Genomic DNA, 15,449 nt, shown 5'->3' with positions numbered 1-15,449 from the left:
GCGTGAGCATGTGAACTTGGTAGAAAGCACAGACAGACCGCTCAGTGGGCTGAACCCTAAAGATGGCAGTGGCCTAGCACAACACCATGTGTCAGTGTCCCAAGTTGTTACGGCACACGCTCTGCTACTCATACAATGGATGAAATGACAATGTTGTTGTTATGGGTTGCAAAATAATGTGTTTACAGCCTGCACAAACAGAGAGGATTAATGACAGACTTCGCTACAATAAGTCTGCCAAAGTGTCATGTCAAAGCAGTTTGTCAAGAGCTGTCAGAGGCAAACGCCCCAACTCTGCAGGTAGCCACAGGCAGTATGTACAGCAGCTTATTATTCTTATTTTTCTTTATTGTAAACATTGGCCTGTGTATAGTGTACATGCGCCTACATCACTGGCTTGGAGAAATTCTGCTGCTACAGCTTAAAGGGAATCAGTCAGCAGTAGTGTTGAGCATTCCGATACCGCAAGTATCGGGTATCGGCCGATACTTGCGGTATCGGAATTCCGATACCGAGATCCGATACTTTTTTGATATCGGGTATCGGTATCGGATCAATAGGGATGTGTAAAATAAAGAATTAAAATAAAAAATATTGATATGCTCACCTCTCCGGCGGCCCCTGGACATCACGCTGCTAACCGGGAGGCTTCTTTGTTTAAAATGCGCGCCTTTAGGACCTGCGAATGACGTCCCGGCTTCTGATTGGTTGCGTGCCGCCCATGTGACCAATCAGAAGCCGTGACGTAATTCGCAGGTCCTCAATTCCTAGAATTAGGAGTTTAGTGAATGAGAATGACGTCGCGGCTTCTGATTGGTCGCGTGCCGTGATGTCCAGCAGCGTGATGTTAGCAGCACGTTAGCAGCGTGATGTCCAGGGGACGCCGGAGAGGTGAGCATATCAATATTTTTTATTTTAATTCTTTATTTTACACATCCCTATGGATCCCAGGGCCTGAAGGAGAGTTTCCTCTCCTTCAGACCCTGGGAACCATGAGAATACCTTCCGATACTTGATGTCCCATTGACTTGTATTGGTATCGGATATCGGTATCGGCGATATCCGATATTTTTCGGGTATCGGCCGATACTATCCGATACTTTCAAGTATCGGACGGTATCGCTCAACACTAGTCAGCAGGCTTTTGCCACCTAATCTGAGAGCAGAGTGATGTGGAGACAGAAATGATGGTTCCAGTGATGTATCACTTACTGGGCTGTTTGCTGTAGTTGTGATAAAATCACTGTATTAACAGCAGTCCATAAATAAATCCAGCTGTCGCTCTTAAAATTGAGGTGCTGGTGTCACGGGATGGCTTCCCACTTATTAATAATAGTAGAAAAATGGCACGCGCATGTATTGAAGTAGTTTTTCCGGCTTTACTCTATTATGTTTGAAAAAGGCTCAGTTAGAACCAAAATGAATCATTAATCAAAAACGTTGATGATCTGATGGAACAAACCTTCAATACATGAGTGTGGGTTTTTCTATCATCATTTTATCAGATCAGCAGGAAATTCTCACTTAAGACTCATAATCATACTGCTATGTAGTCCTCCATATTCATGAGCTCTGTATAACCTCAGCACTGATTGGCAGCATTCTGCCTATGCACAGTGTACACAGAAAGCTGCCAATCAGTGATGTGGGGGCGGGTCTATACAGAGATCTGCATTTAGAGAAATGCTAAATCCGCAGCAGATAAAACAGTGACTTTATAAGAAATGACAGCGAGCCGCCCACTAAGTGACACATGGCTTGAATCACTCTGCGGTGCTCTCAGATGGGGTACTGAAACCTGGTCCAGAATGCACCCCAGTCCCTGATATCCAGTATTACAGCTGTCCGGTGACTCCCTTTCACATGGTGATCTGGGCAGCCACCTACACGGACTACGCTTTTCTCTGCGCTGGCCTTACTGCTTACCTGGTAAGGGTCCACTGGTTCTCATCGGCTCACGAAGCAATACCCTGTTCTGTGCTGCGCAAGCTTCAGTGATCATCGTTCGAAGTCTCTTAAATTCATTTATTAAAATCTCCTGCAATCAAAAGAATTCATGTATTACATTTTATCATTTGATTCAGTTAATAACGAAGTGATGTTTTGCATGGAAACTTGTGAGGAATTCTTGAATTCCCCTTCTTTTTAGCAATTCAGAATTCTATTGTAAAAATGAGCCACATATTACAGTGAATTACTATTTGTTCTTGGCAGGCTGACCCGTTAACACTGTGATTCCTGGTACCCAGTAGCCGCCTGCATATTGTGCTGATACGGAGCAGATTATTGCACTATAGCATTGCACATTGTAAGGAGAGGAGAGGGTGATAGCTTACCCCCCTGGCTTTATAATTGGGGTACTTTAGTATTAGTTACTTGGGAAGCAGCCTATCACGAGCCTGAATGTCTTATGGCATGCAAAGGGAACCGGTCAGCAGGTTTCCCAGTTCTAAACTGTTGCCCCCTCATTATAGCCACCCCGATTCACCTTTACTTTTGCACCTTTTTTTTGTTTACTCCCCTATCATTATTCTATTTGCCCCTTTTTTTAAAGTCTTTTTTATGTGTTCGCCTATTTTGCTTTTTCTTCCATTTTGTGGGCAGCATTTAGTGATTCTTTATGTGCGACTTTTTAAAAAGTTGCTAAATTTGACGCAGCACCGATCCAGTACCGCCTTGGAGTGATTTTCTGTACGTTAAGCAAAAAGTCCCATGTTTTCCAACATTTTGTAGAAGGTGCAACTTTTTGCTCAAAACTAACAAAAAATATTTAATGACATGAAAAATGGCCAATTTTGATGTCTCACAAAATTCATATTATGTGTACACCATTTTGAGTAATTCAGTGCAAAAAAGTCAGCGAATATAACAAGACAAAAAGAAACATTACTTAAAAAACCCAAATGAGTATGCCTTGACTGGCTCTGCAAAGTCATAGTGCTTCCAGCGCCACTCACAATATGAGTGATAACGCTAATCCCTCGCCCCGATGTTTGAAGGCCAATGGCTTCCAGGAGGATAAGAATTCATTTTCTCCCAGTGGCCACACTTTCAGCAAGGTGACCAGGCAGCATTGTGATGCCAATATCAGCAGGTAAATAGTGTTTTTCAAGGTAATTGGACAAAGAAAGCTTACAACCGAGATCAATGGGCATTAAAATAAGTTTGCTAAAACAACTTTTGAAATGTGAAACACATTGGCCATTAGGCTCCAAAGTAAGTGAAACATAACATGGTGGCAGCAGTTTACGACTGGGAACTCCAATATCAGGTTTCCTGTAAATGGAACACGCCTCCTAGTAGGCTATGGCATGTTACAGCGCAGGGGGAGATAGAATATACCGTATATACTCGTGTATAAGCTGAGAAAAAAAAATGTGCTGAAAACGCCCTCCTCGGCTTATGCAGCAGAGCAGTGGCAGGAGCCGGCGGCTGGGGCACAGTGACAGCTGTCAGCTTCCAGAAGACATCATACTCACTCTCCTTGTGCCGCCGATACATCTCAATCCCTGCATCTCTGTTGTCCCACGCGACAGCTCTTCCTGTGCTGAGCAGTTACGTGGTACCGCTCATTAAGGTAATGAATATGCACGCGTCTCAACTCCCATAGGCGTAGAACGCATATTCATTACGTTAAAGAGCGGTACCACGTGACCGCTCAGCACCGGAGAGCTGCCGTGCCAGGACAATGAAGATGCAGCGATGGCATGAGGATTAGGACGGGGGGAGGGTGAGCCATGCTTACAACGATGGGGGGAGCTGAGCCATGCATATAACGACCGGGGGGAGCCATGCATACAACAGGTGGAGTCTCACATAGCACGATAGGACGAGGAAGTTACACATACCAGGACAGGACGGGGAGCCACACATAGCAGGACAGGACGGGGCAGCCACACATAGCAGGACAGGACAGGGAAGCTACACACACCAGGACAGGACAGGGGAGCCACACATAGCAGGACAGGATGGGGCAGCCACACATAGCAGGACAGGATGGGGGAGCCACACATGGCAAGACAGGACAGGGGAGCCACACATAGCAGGACAGAACGGGGAAGCTACACATAGCAGGACAGGATGAGGGAGCCACACATAGCAGAACAGGACGGGGAAGCCACACATAGCAGGACAGGACAGGGGAGCCACACATAGCAGGACAGGACGGGGGAGCCACACATAGCAGGACAGGATGGGGGAGCCACACATAGCAGGACAGGACGGGGAGAGAGACACATGCCAGGACAAAACGGGGGGAGCCACGCATAACAGGTAAGGACAGGGGGACAAAGCATACCCGGCTTATACCTGAATCAATAAGCTTACCCAGTTTTCCGTGGCAAAATTAGGTGCCTGGGCTTATACTCGGGTCGTCTTATACTCAAGTATATACGGTAACTAGTATTTTATACTTTTATACTTTTCTGGTCTTTTTATGCCTAGCCGTTCATTAGGAGGCCTGAATTAGTGCTTGACCTCTTGCTGTGCCATGCAGAGATGGGTGTTAAAGGGAATCTGTCACCCCCAAAATTGAAGGTGAGCTAAGCCCACCGGTATTTGGGGGCTTATCTACAGCATTCTGGAATGCTGTAGATAAGCCCCCGATGTAACCTGAAAGATGAGAAAAAGAGGTGTAATTAGTAACACAGTTTAGTTTGGCTTACTCATGGAGAATGTTATTTGTTATAAGTAAGATTGAGGTATGAAGGCATGTAAGCAGAACCAAGCTTATACTTTTTGCACTTTTTAAACTGCGTTACTAATAACATGGGAATATTTTATTTTCTGATGCTGGGCACCATCTACCTGGCCACGCTCAACAAAAAGCAGGGGATGCTAATATTTCAGCATGGGTGAATCTCTTGAAAACTAATCTATTTTTTACTTGATTTCCTGGAAATGTTTTGTCAGCCAAGAATTCAGAAAGAGATTAATAAGAAATGGGAAAAAGAGTGAGGAAGAAGGGAATGAGAGAAGTTTAATGGTCTGATCTCCTGCACTCCTGAGACCTTTTAGCTACTGCTGTCTTCACCGTTTTGGGTGCGGATTAATAACACTTAATCATACAAGGAAGTCCACAAACATTTATCTGGCATTGTAGCAGGGGTCCTACATACCCTAAACTTGAATTACTTGAAAGGCCTTCTGTACTGTGGGTGCCATATACCTCTGACAAAGCTTTTGCATGTCTATCAGTATTTGACACACAGTGGCACCAAAAAGGTCTTACGAAGTATATGAGAGCTGTGCTATTGGGCCACTGCAGAAAGGTGGACAAGCTTTGTGATGATAAACCATTAATCATAATGCCATGCAGAAATGTATTTGCACAGGTGCCTCTGGAATGCAGAACCAATCATGACCAACAAAGACAAATACTCTTTTACACAAGGTTAAAATATGTTTTGCATTGTTCATGATTTCTGAGTGGCCGTGTATGAAACTAAAGTGAAAACAGGTAAACAGAGCGCTGAAGCCCAAACTAGGTTTTGTAAAAAACCCTGAAAATGCAATACTTTTATGTGTCACTCAACCGTCCATACGGAGAATTAATGAGATTAGATCAATGGGCAAGACAAAATAGATCCATATTACAAGCTGCAGTCCATTGACTTGTGTAAAAGCACAAAATCCTGTGTGTTATTGTAAGATCTCGCACTATGATCTAAACCAGCATAGCCACATCATTTACTGAGCAGTAACCGATCAGTCAGTGCTTACTAAATGATGCAACAGCGCTGGATTCATGCACAGCACAAGACTCTGCTTTCACAGAGAGGTGGCCATGGAGTCTTGTGGGACCACACTGTGCAACCCAGAAGTTTGGTTCTGACTTTTTCTAGAAAGCTGGATCCTTTAGCCTGGCATTAGGGACGGTTTGGTATATTTTTGGTAATAAATTATATTTAGAAACACCGAAGAAAACATCCTACACAGGGCCAATAAAATCCATATAGACTTTATTAATAAATGGTTTAAAAAGTGGTAAACAGTAACAGGTAAAAAACCACAGCACAGGCAGAAGAGGTGGGCTAACCAGGGAGACAAACTCTAAATATAGTGGCAAATTATATCATAATGCAAAACATAACATATAGTTGTGCCAAGAGACCATGTACAAACATGCAAGTAATTAACAAAGTAAATACAAGTGTAAATAGTATTAACCAATAATTACCTAAGGAGCTCTCCTGGAGACCCATCATACCCGATGCGCGTTTCGCAATGAAATGCTTCGTCCAGGGGTGGTTGGGTACTGGCCAGTAAAGGTATATATGTCCCTATGGACCAATAGGAACGGTACTTGGATTGATTAAATAATAAAATGCTCCTGTGTCCGCATGCGCAATGAGATCTTGAGGCGACCGACACAGAAACATCTACCAACAGAAGACGAGAAGGGGAGGAGCAGAGCATGCGCCAGTGACCAGAAACCATGGCTACGATCACAAAGGCACCACATACTTGGGGTGCCTGCTGACGTAACATCCACCGCACATGATCCGGCAATCACTTCCGGTATCCGTGCAGGGCGCCTACCTTCTATGTTCCGGCTGCAAGCCACTGTAACACACAGCCGACGCAACATCCGGTTCGCCCCAGAAGGTAACCATGGCCACCAAGCGGTGCTAACGGCGCGCATATACCAACTATCATTAACCTGGAGTGCCTGCTGACGATCTGCCCATGGCTGCCCACTGCTTTCTTAATAAAAAAACAGAGCCACATCTAGATGACGATCTTTAATGGGATAGTCTCAAGTCTGAAAGAAAGTTATTCCCTATCTATAAGATAAGAGAGAACTTTCTGAATGTCAAGGGGTTCAACTGCTGAAGCCTCCAGTGTTTCCAGAAACTGGGGCTCTGAAGAAATCTGTGTAAATGCAGTGGAGCTTGATCATGCACACTGTCGGTCTAATCATTGGAGTGGCGAAGATCAGCAAAACACAGTGCTTAGCAATCTCCGACACTGCCATTCAGAACCCCGATTCTCAGGATCGCTGGGAGACCGAGCAATCGGACCGCTATCCTTTATAATCGGGATAGGGGAAACCTTCAAACTTGAGAATACCCCTTTAAGCTCCCAGAGTGTTTACAATTTTTTTTATGAAATACAGAAAACATAAAATGAAGTATTAGTTGGCTAGCAAATGTATGGGTCTCCATTGTAGCAGACTACAATCGAGCCCTATGCATTCTGATGCTACAGTCACAGTCCATTCCACCTGTCCACTATTTCTAACGTGTTAAAGTATAATAAGGGTTGAATTCAGTGAACTGGTAATAAGTAAGGGGCACATGGAAGACAATATGTCTGCAGGACCACACTTCACAGCGTTTGTTGTACGTAAGTGCGGTGGCAGGATTTCATAGCAACAGTAGACACAAAATGATAGAAAAACTTTGGTAAAGACTATTTGCAAAGTTGCTTCCTTATAGATTGGACTAATAAAAAATAGGTGCAAAGGTGTACATGGCTTTTAGGGGAAATCCTTTATAAAACTGGTACTATTTGGCTACGTGCTACTCACCTTGCCAGGTTCAAGCACTGTAACTCAGCAAAAATTATGCAGGGCGGAAGAGTGGTCGAATTTGGGTGCTCGGTGCAGCTTTGGCACACTCTTCCCACCTACTTGTTTCCTCTATTCCCCCCACCTACCTCTTCTTTGATTGACAGCCTTTATAGAGCCAGGGAACAGTGCAGATAGATGGAAAACAAGCAGGTAGGACAGTGTCTTTAACCCCTTAAGCCCCGAGGGTGGTTTGCACGTTAATGACCGGGCCAATTTTTACAATTCTGACCACTGTCCCTTTATGAGGTTATAACTCTGGAACGCTTCAACGGATCTTGGCGATTCTGACACTGTTTTCTCGTGACATATTGTACTTCATTTTAGTAGTAACATTTATTCGATATAACTTGCGTTTATTTGTGAAAAAAACGGAAATTTGGCGAAAATTTTGAAAATTTCGCAATTTTCCAACTTTAAATTTTTATGCCCTTAAATCACAGAGATATGTCACGCAAAATACTTAATAAGTAACATTTCCCACATGTCTCCTTTACATCAGCACAATTTTGGAACCAAAATTTTTTTTTGTTAGGGAGTTATAAGGGTTCAAAGTTGACCAGCAATTTCTCATTTTTACAACACCATTTTTTTTTAGGGACCACATCTCATTTGATGTCATTTTGAGGGGTCTATATGATAGAAAATACCCAAGTGTGACACCATTCTAAAAACTGCACCCCTCAAGGTGCTCAAAACCACATTCAAGAAGTTTATTAACCCTTCAGGGGTTTCACAGGAATTTTTGGAATGTTTAAATAAAAATGAATATTTAACTTTTTTTCACACAAAATTTATTTCAGCTCCAATTTGTTTTATTTTACCAAGGGTAACAGGATAAAGTGGATGCCAAACATTGTTGTACAATCTGTACTGAGTACGCTGATACCCCATATGTGGGGGTAAACCACTGTTTGGGCGCATGGCAGAGCTCGGAAGGGAAGGAGCGCCATTTGACTTTTAAATGCAAAATTGACAGGAATTGAGATGGGACACCATGTTGCGTTTGGAGAGCCACTGATGTGCCTAAACATTGAAACCCCCCACAAGTGACACCATTTTGGAAAGTAGACACCCTAAGGAACTTATCTAGATGTGTGGTGACCACTTTGACCCACCAATTGCTTCACAGAAGTTTATAATGCAGAGCCGTAAAAATAAAAAATCATATTTTTTCACAAAAATGATCTTTTCGCCCCCAATTTTTTATTTTCCCAAGAGTAAGAGAAGAAATTGAACCTCAAAAATTGTTGGCCAATTTGTCCTGAGTACGCTGATACCCCGTATATGGGTGTAAACCATTGTTTGGGCGTATGGCAGAGCTCGGAAGGGAAGGAGCGCCATTTTACTTTTCAATGCAAAATTGACTGGAATTGAGATGGGATGCCATGTTGCGTTTGGAGAGCCCCTGATGTGCCTAAACATTGAAATCCCCACAAGTGACACCATTTTGGAAAGTAGACCCCTTAAGGAACTTATCTAGAGGTGTGGTGAGCACTTTGACCCAACAAGTGCTTCACAGAAGTTTATAATGCAGAGCCGTAAAAATAAAAAATCATATTTTTTCACAAAAATAATCTTTTCGCCACCAATTTTTTATTTTCCCAAGGGTAAGAGAAGAAATTAGACCACAAAAGTTGTTGTGCAATTTGTCCTGAGTGCGACGATACCCCATATGTGGGGGTAAACCACTGTTTGGGCGCATGGCAGAGCTCGGAAGGAAAGGAGCGCCATTTGACTTTTCAATGCAAAATTGACTGGAATTGAGATGGGACGCCATGTTGCGTTTGGAGAGCCCCTGATGTGCCTAAACATTGGAACCCCTCACAAGTGACACCATTTTGAAAAGTAGACCCCTTAAGGAACTTATCTAGATGTGTGGTGAGCACTTTGACCCAACAAGTGCTTCACAGAAGTTTATAATGCAGAGCCGTAAAAATAAAAAATCTTATTTTTTCACAAAAATGATCTTTTCGCCCCCAATTTTTTATTTTCCCAAGGGTAAGAGAAGAAATTAGACCACAAAAGTTGTTGTGCAATTTGTCCTGAGTGCGACGATACCCCATATGTGGGGGTAAACCACTTTTTGGGTGCATAGCAGAGCTCGGAAGGGAAGGAGCGCCATTTGACTTTTCAATGCAAAATTGACTGGAATTAAGATGGGACGCCATGTTGGTTTGGAGAGCCCCTGATGTGCCTAAACATTAAAAACCCCCACAAGTGACACCATTTTGGAAACTAGACCCTCTAAGGAACTTATCTAGATGTGTTTTGAGAGCTTTGAACCCCCAAGTGTTTCACTACAGTTTATAACGCAGAGCCGTTAAAATAAATTTTTTTTTTTCGCAAAAATTTTTTAGCCCCCAGTTTTGTATTTTCACAAGGGTAACATAATAAATTGGACCCCAAAAGTTGTTGTCCAATTTGTCCTGAGTACGCTGATACCCCATATGTGGGGGGGAACCACTGTTTGGGCGCATGGCAGAGCTCGGAAGGGAAGGAGCGCCATTTGGAATGCAGACTTAGATGGATTGGTCTGCAGGAGTCACGTTGCATTTGCAGAGCCCCTGATGTACCCAAACAGTACAAACCCCCCACAAGTGACCCCATATTAGAAACTAGACCTCCCATGGAACTTATCTAGATGTGTTGTGAGAACTTTGAACCCCTAAGTGTTTCACTACAGTTTATAACGCAGACCCGTGAAAATAAAAATTCTTTTTTTTTTCACAAAAATGATTTTTTTAGCCCCCAGTTTTGTATTTTTACAAGGGTAACAGAATAAATTGGACCCCAAAAGTTGTTGTTCAATTTGTCCTGAGTACGCTGATACCCCATATGTGGGGGGGAACCACTGTTTGGGCTCATGGCAGAGCTCAGAAGGGAAGGAGCGCCATTTGGAATGCAGACTTAGATGGATTGGTCTGCAGGCGTCACGTTGCATTTGCAGAGCCCCTGATGTACCCAAACAGTAGAAACCACCCACAAGTGACCACATATTGGAAACTAGACCTCCCATGGAACTTATCTAGATGTGTTGTGAAAACTTTGAACCCCCAAGTGTTTCACTACAGTTTACAACGCAGAGCCGTGAAAATAAAAATCCTTTTTTTTCCCACAAAAATGATTTTTAGCCCCCCAAATTTTTATTTTCCCAAGGATAACAAGAGAACTTGGACCCAAAAAGTTGTTGTCCAATTTGTCTCGAGTACGCTGATACCCCATATGTTGGGGTAAACCCCTGTTTGGGCGCACGGGAGAGCTCGGAAGTGAAGGAGCACTGTTTTACTTTTTCAATGCAGAATTGGCTGGAATTGAGATCGGACGCCATGTCGCGTTTGGAGAGCCCCTGATGTGTCTAAACAGTGGAAACCCCCCAATTATAAATGAAACCCTAATCCAAACGCACCACTAACCCTAATCCCAACTGTAACCCTAACCACACACCTAACCCAGACACACCCCTAATTCTAATCCCAACCCTAATCCCAACCGTAAATGTAATCCAAACCCTAACCCTAGCCCCAACCCTAGCCCTAACCCTAACCGGAAAATGGAAATAAATACATTTTTTTTAATTTTATTATTTTTCCCTAAGGCTAGGTTCACATTGCGTTAGGGAAATCCGTTTAGCACTAGCGGATTGCGCTAACACAATGTCTTTTTAGGTGTCGTGTTTAGTGGTCGCGTTAACGTCCCCGCTCTGGAAGATCGGGGATCGGACCTCGGGCGCGCCGCGGACGCTGAAAGCAGCGTCTGAGGCGCGCCACAAAAGAATGGCACCTTGCTAGCGCGAGCCGAAAATGGCACGCTCTAGCGATGCGCTACACCTGAAAATCACATTGCTGTCAATGGTTGTGCTAACGGACCCGTTGCACGGCGTTAATTGTGACATTTTCGCCGTGCAACGCTGTCCGTTAGCGTTAACCCATTAACGCAATGTGAACCTAGCCTAACTAAGGGGGTGATGAAGGGGGGTTTGATTTACTTTTATAGCGAGTTTTTTAGCGGATTTTTATGATTGGCAGCCGTCACACACTAAAAGACGCTTTTTATAGCAAAAAAGTTTTTGCGTCTCCACATTTTGAGACCTATAATTTTTCCATATTTTGGTCCACAGAGTCATGTGAGGTCTTGTTTTTTGCGGGACGAGTTGACGTTTTTATCGGTTACATTTTCGGACACGTGACAGTTTTTGATCGCTTTTTATTCCGATTTTTTTGTGAGGCAGAATGACCAAAAACCAGCTATTCATGAATTTCTTTTGGGGGAGGCGTTTATACCGTTCCGCGTTTGGTAAAATTGATGAAGCAGTTTTATTCTTCGGGTCAGTACGATTACAGCGATACCTTATTTATATCATTTTTTTTATGTTTTGGCGCTTTTATACGATAAAAGCTATTTTATAGAAAAAATAATTATTTTGGCATCGCTTTATTCAGAGGACTATAACTTTTTTATTTTTTTGGTTATGATGCTATATGGCGGCTCGTTTTTTGCGGGACAAGATGACGTTTTCAGAGGTAACATGGTTATTTATATCCGTCTTTTTGATCGCGTGTTATTCCACTCTTTGTTCAGCGTTATGATAATAAAGCGTTTTTTGGCTCGTTTTTTTTTTTTTTTTCTTACGGTGTTCACTGAAGGGGTTAACTAGTGGGCCAGTTTTATAGGTCGGGTCGTTACGGACGCGGCGATACTAAATATGTGTACTTTTATTGTTTTTTTGTTTTTTTTTTATGTAAAGAAATGTATTTATGGGAATAATATTTTTTTTTTTCTGCTTTATTTAGGAATTTTTTTTTTATTTTTTTTTTTACAAGTGTGGAAATTTTTTTTTTTACTTTTTCACTTTGTCCCAGGGGGGGACATCACAGATCACCGATCTGACAGTGTGCACAGCACTCTATCAGATCGGTGATCTGACATACAGCCGGGCAGGATTAGAGCTGCAGCTGCAGCCTGATCCTGACCCGGAAGTGCTCCCTGCAGGACCCGGATGCAGCCCGGCGGCCATTTTGGATCCGGGGACTGCAGGGAGAAGACGCTCGGTACACAGTGAGCACATCACCGTGTACCGATCGTCTCAGGGAAGCCCGCAGGGAGCCCCCTCCCTGCGCGATGCTTCCCTGCACCGCCGGCACACCGCGATCATCTTTGATCGCGGTGTGCCGGGGGTTAATGTGCCGGGAGCGGTCCGTGACCGCTCCTGGCACATAGTGCCGGATGTCAGCTGCGATAGGCAGCTGACACCCGGCCGCGATCGGCCGCGCTCCCCCCGTGAGCGCGGCCGATCGCATATGACGTACTATCCCGTCCATGGGAATTAAGTCCCAGGTCACCTGGACGGGATAGTACGTCATATGGGATTAAGGGGTTAAAAGAAAATAGGAATGCATAGATTAGAGATAATCTTCTTATCTAAAGAGTGGAATTTTAAAATAACACTGATATGACTATTCTATCAAGATGACACCTGTACAAGGATTCTGAGCAAGAGATAGAAGGGATAAATGAAGGGGTGCCAATAACGATCAGCAGGACAGTAGATGTGATGATCCATTTTCTCTATTTGTATCTAACTCCTTTTGGACATGTGCACTCCCACTCCCACCAGCCACAGGGGATTTTAAGTAGTTATCTGGTCCACTCCTGCCCCATAAATTGGAGACTTTTTTGCCCAGGAGGGGTGACATATCAGGACAGGGATCCAAGTTTGAAGGACGCCTTGACATGGCAGTTGGGCTCACATATATTGGCCAATTTATGCGCTAAGTACCTTCTTTTTCACTGTAATTTTTACAACAATTTTGCAGATTAATATTTCATATACAGTGGGGCAAAAAAGTATTTAGTCAGTCAGCAATAGTGCAAGTTCCATCACTTAAAAAGATGAGAGGCGTCTGCAATTTACATCATAGGTAGACCTCAACTATGGGAGACAAACTGAGAAAAAAAAATCCAGAAAATCACATTGTCTGTTTATTTAACATTTTATTTGCATATTATGGTGGAAAATAAGTATTTGGTCAGAAACAAAATTTCATCTCAATACTTTGTAATATATCCTTTGTTGGCAATGACAGAGGTCAAACGTTTTCTGTAAGTCTTCACAAGGTTGCCACACACTGTTGTTGGTATGTTGGCCCATTCCTCCATGCAGATCTCCTCTAGAGCAGTGATGTTTTTGGCTTTTCGCTTAGCAACACGGACTTTCAACTCCCTCCAAAGGTTTTCTACAGGGTTGAGATCTGGAGACTGGCTAGGCCACTCCAGGACCTTGAAATGCTTCTTACGAAGCCACTCCTTCATTGCCCTGGCGGTGTGCTTTGGATCATTGTCATGTTGAAAGACCCAGCCATGTTTCATCTTCAATGCCCTTGCTGATGGAAGGAGGTTTGCACTCAAAATCTCACGATACATGGCCCCATTCATTCTTTCATGTACCCGGATCAGTCGTCCTGGCCCCTTTGCAGAGAAACAGCCCCAAAGCATGATGTTTCCACCACCATGCTTTACAGTAGGTATGGTGTTTGATGGATGCAACTCAGTATTCTTTTTCCTCCAAACACGACAAGTTGTGTTTCTACCAAACAGTTCCAGTTTGGTTTCATCAGACCATAGGACATTCTCCCAAAACTCCTCTGGATCATCCAAATGCTCTCTAGCAAACTTCAGACAGGCCCGGACGTGTACTGGCTTAAGCAGTGGGACACGTCTGGCACTGCAGGATCTGAGTCCATGGTGGCGTAGTGTGTTACTTATGGTAGGCCTTGTTACATTGGTCCCAGCTCTCTGCAGTTCATTCACTAGGTCCCCCTGCGTGGTTCTGGGATTTTTGCTCACCGTTCTTGTGATCATTCTGACCCCACGGGGAGGGATTTTGCGTGGAGCCCCAGATCGAGGGAGATTATCAGTGGTCTTGTATGTCTTCCATTTTCTAATTATTGCTCTCACTGTTGATTTCTTCACTCCAAGCTGGTTGGCTATTGCAGATTCAGTCTTCCCAGCCTGGTGCAGGGCTACAATTTTGTTTCTGGTGTCCTTTGACAGCTCTTTGGTCTTCACCATAGTGGAGTTTGGAGTCAGACTGTTTGAGGGTGTGCACAGGTGTCTTTTTATACTGATAACAAGTTTAAACAGGTGCCATTACTACAGGTAATGAGTGGAGGAAAGAGGAGACTCTTAAAGAAGAAGTTACAGGTCTGTGAGAGCCAGAAATCTTGATTGTTTGTTTCTGACCAAATACTTATTTTCCACCATAATATGCAAAAAAAATGTTAAAAAAACAGACAATGTGATTTTCTGGATTTTTTTTTCTCAGTTTGTCTCCCATAGTTGAGGTCTACCTATGATGTAAATTACAGACGCCTCTCATCTTTTTAAGTGGTGGAACTTGCACTATTGCTGACTGACTAAATACTTTTTTGCCCCACTGTATACATTATATATACGTTTTTTCCCATTTTCTATGGCAGTAATGCAGTTTCAATGTTCTAGAGCAATCATTCTTAATAATTTATCGTGCAAACTTAGTTTTTCACGTTATATGTTTTCGGTTGGTGCCTGTTCACACTAGCTTAGATGTGTTGGTCCTTTTGCTCTCTTTTTTTTCTAAAGTATGTAGCATAGTCTAATATAATAAAAAACATACCCCCAACCTTCCTCAATCCCGCAATACTCCAGCATGTTCATCCTGTCCCTATCAGTGATTGGGTGCTGCGATGACATGCCCAACCCAGCTATGGGAACTAGGAGTAGTAGGGGAACCTGGGCAGTGTTAGGAGTAGGGTGGCAGGGGATTTTTAGCCAAGTATGTTTTTTAAAGAAAAAATCAAATGGGTGGACATCGCTTTTTAGAAAGTTGCGAGGCATGGAG

The 15,449-nt window shown here is 43.4% G+C and overlaps 1 protein-coding gene across 7 annotated transcripts in view; it reads right to left on the bottom strand.

The window, feature by feature from the left end:
* FAM120B (family with sequence similarity 120 member B) overlaps window positions 1–15,449 on the bottom strand; it is a 408,137-nt gene that overhangs the window by 141,955 nt on the left and 250,733 nt on the right. For all 7 annotated transcript variants that reach the window (XM_069769279.1, XM_069769283.1, XM_069769281.1 and 4 more), the window contains one exon: window positions 1,927–2,038. In XM_069769279.1, the coding sequence (XP_069625380.1) occupies window positions 1,927–2,038 (112 nt within the window). The remainder of the gene's footprint in view (window positions 1–1,926; window positions 2,039–15,449) is intronic.

Source organism: Ranitomeya imitator, chromosome 5, assembly GCF_032444005.1.
Source record: "Ranitomeya imitator isolate aRanImi1 chromosome 5, aRanImi1.pri, whole genome shotgun sequence".
Classification (NCBI taxonomy): Eukaryota; Metazoa; Chordata; class Amphibia; order Anura; family Dendrobatidae; genus Ranitomeya; species Ranitomeya imitator.
This window is presented reverse-complemented; position numbering and strand designations above follow the sequence as displayed.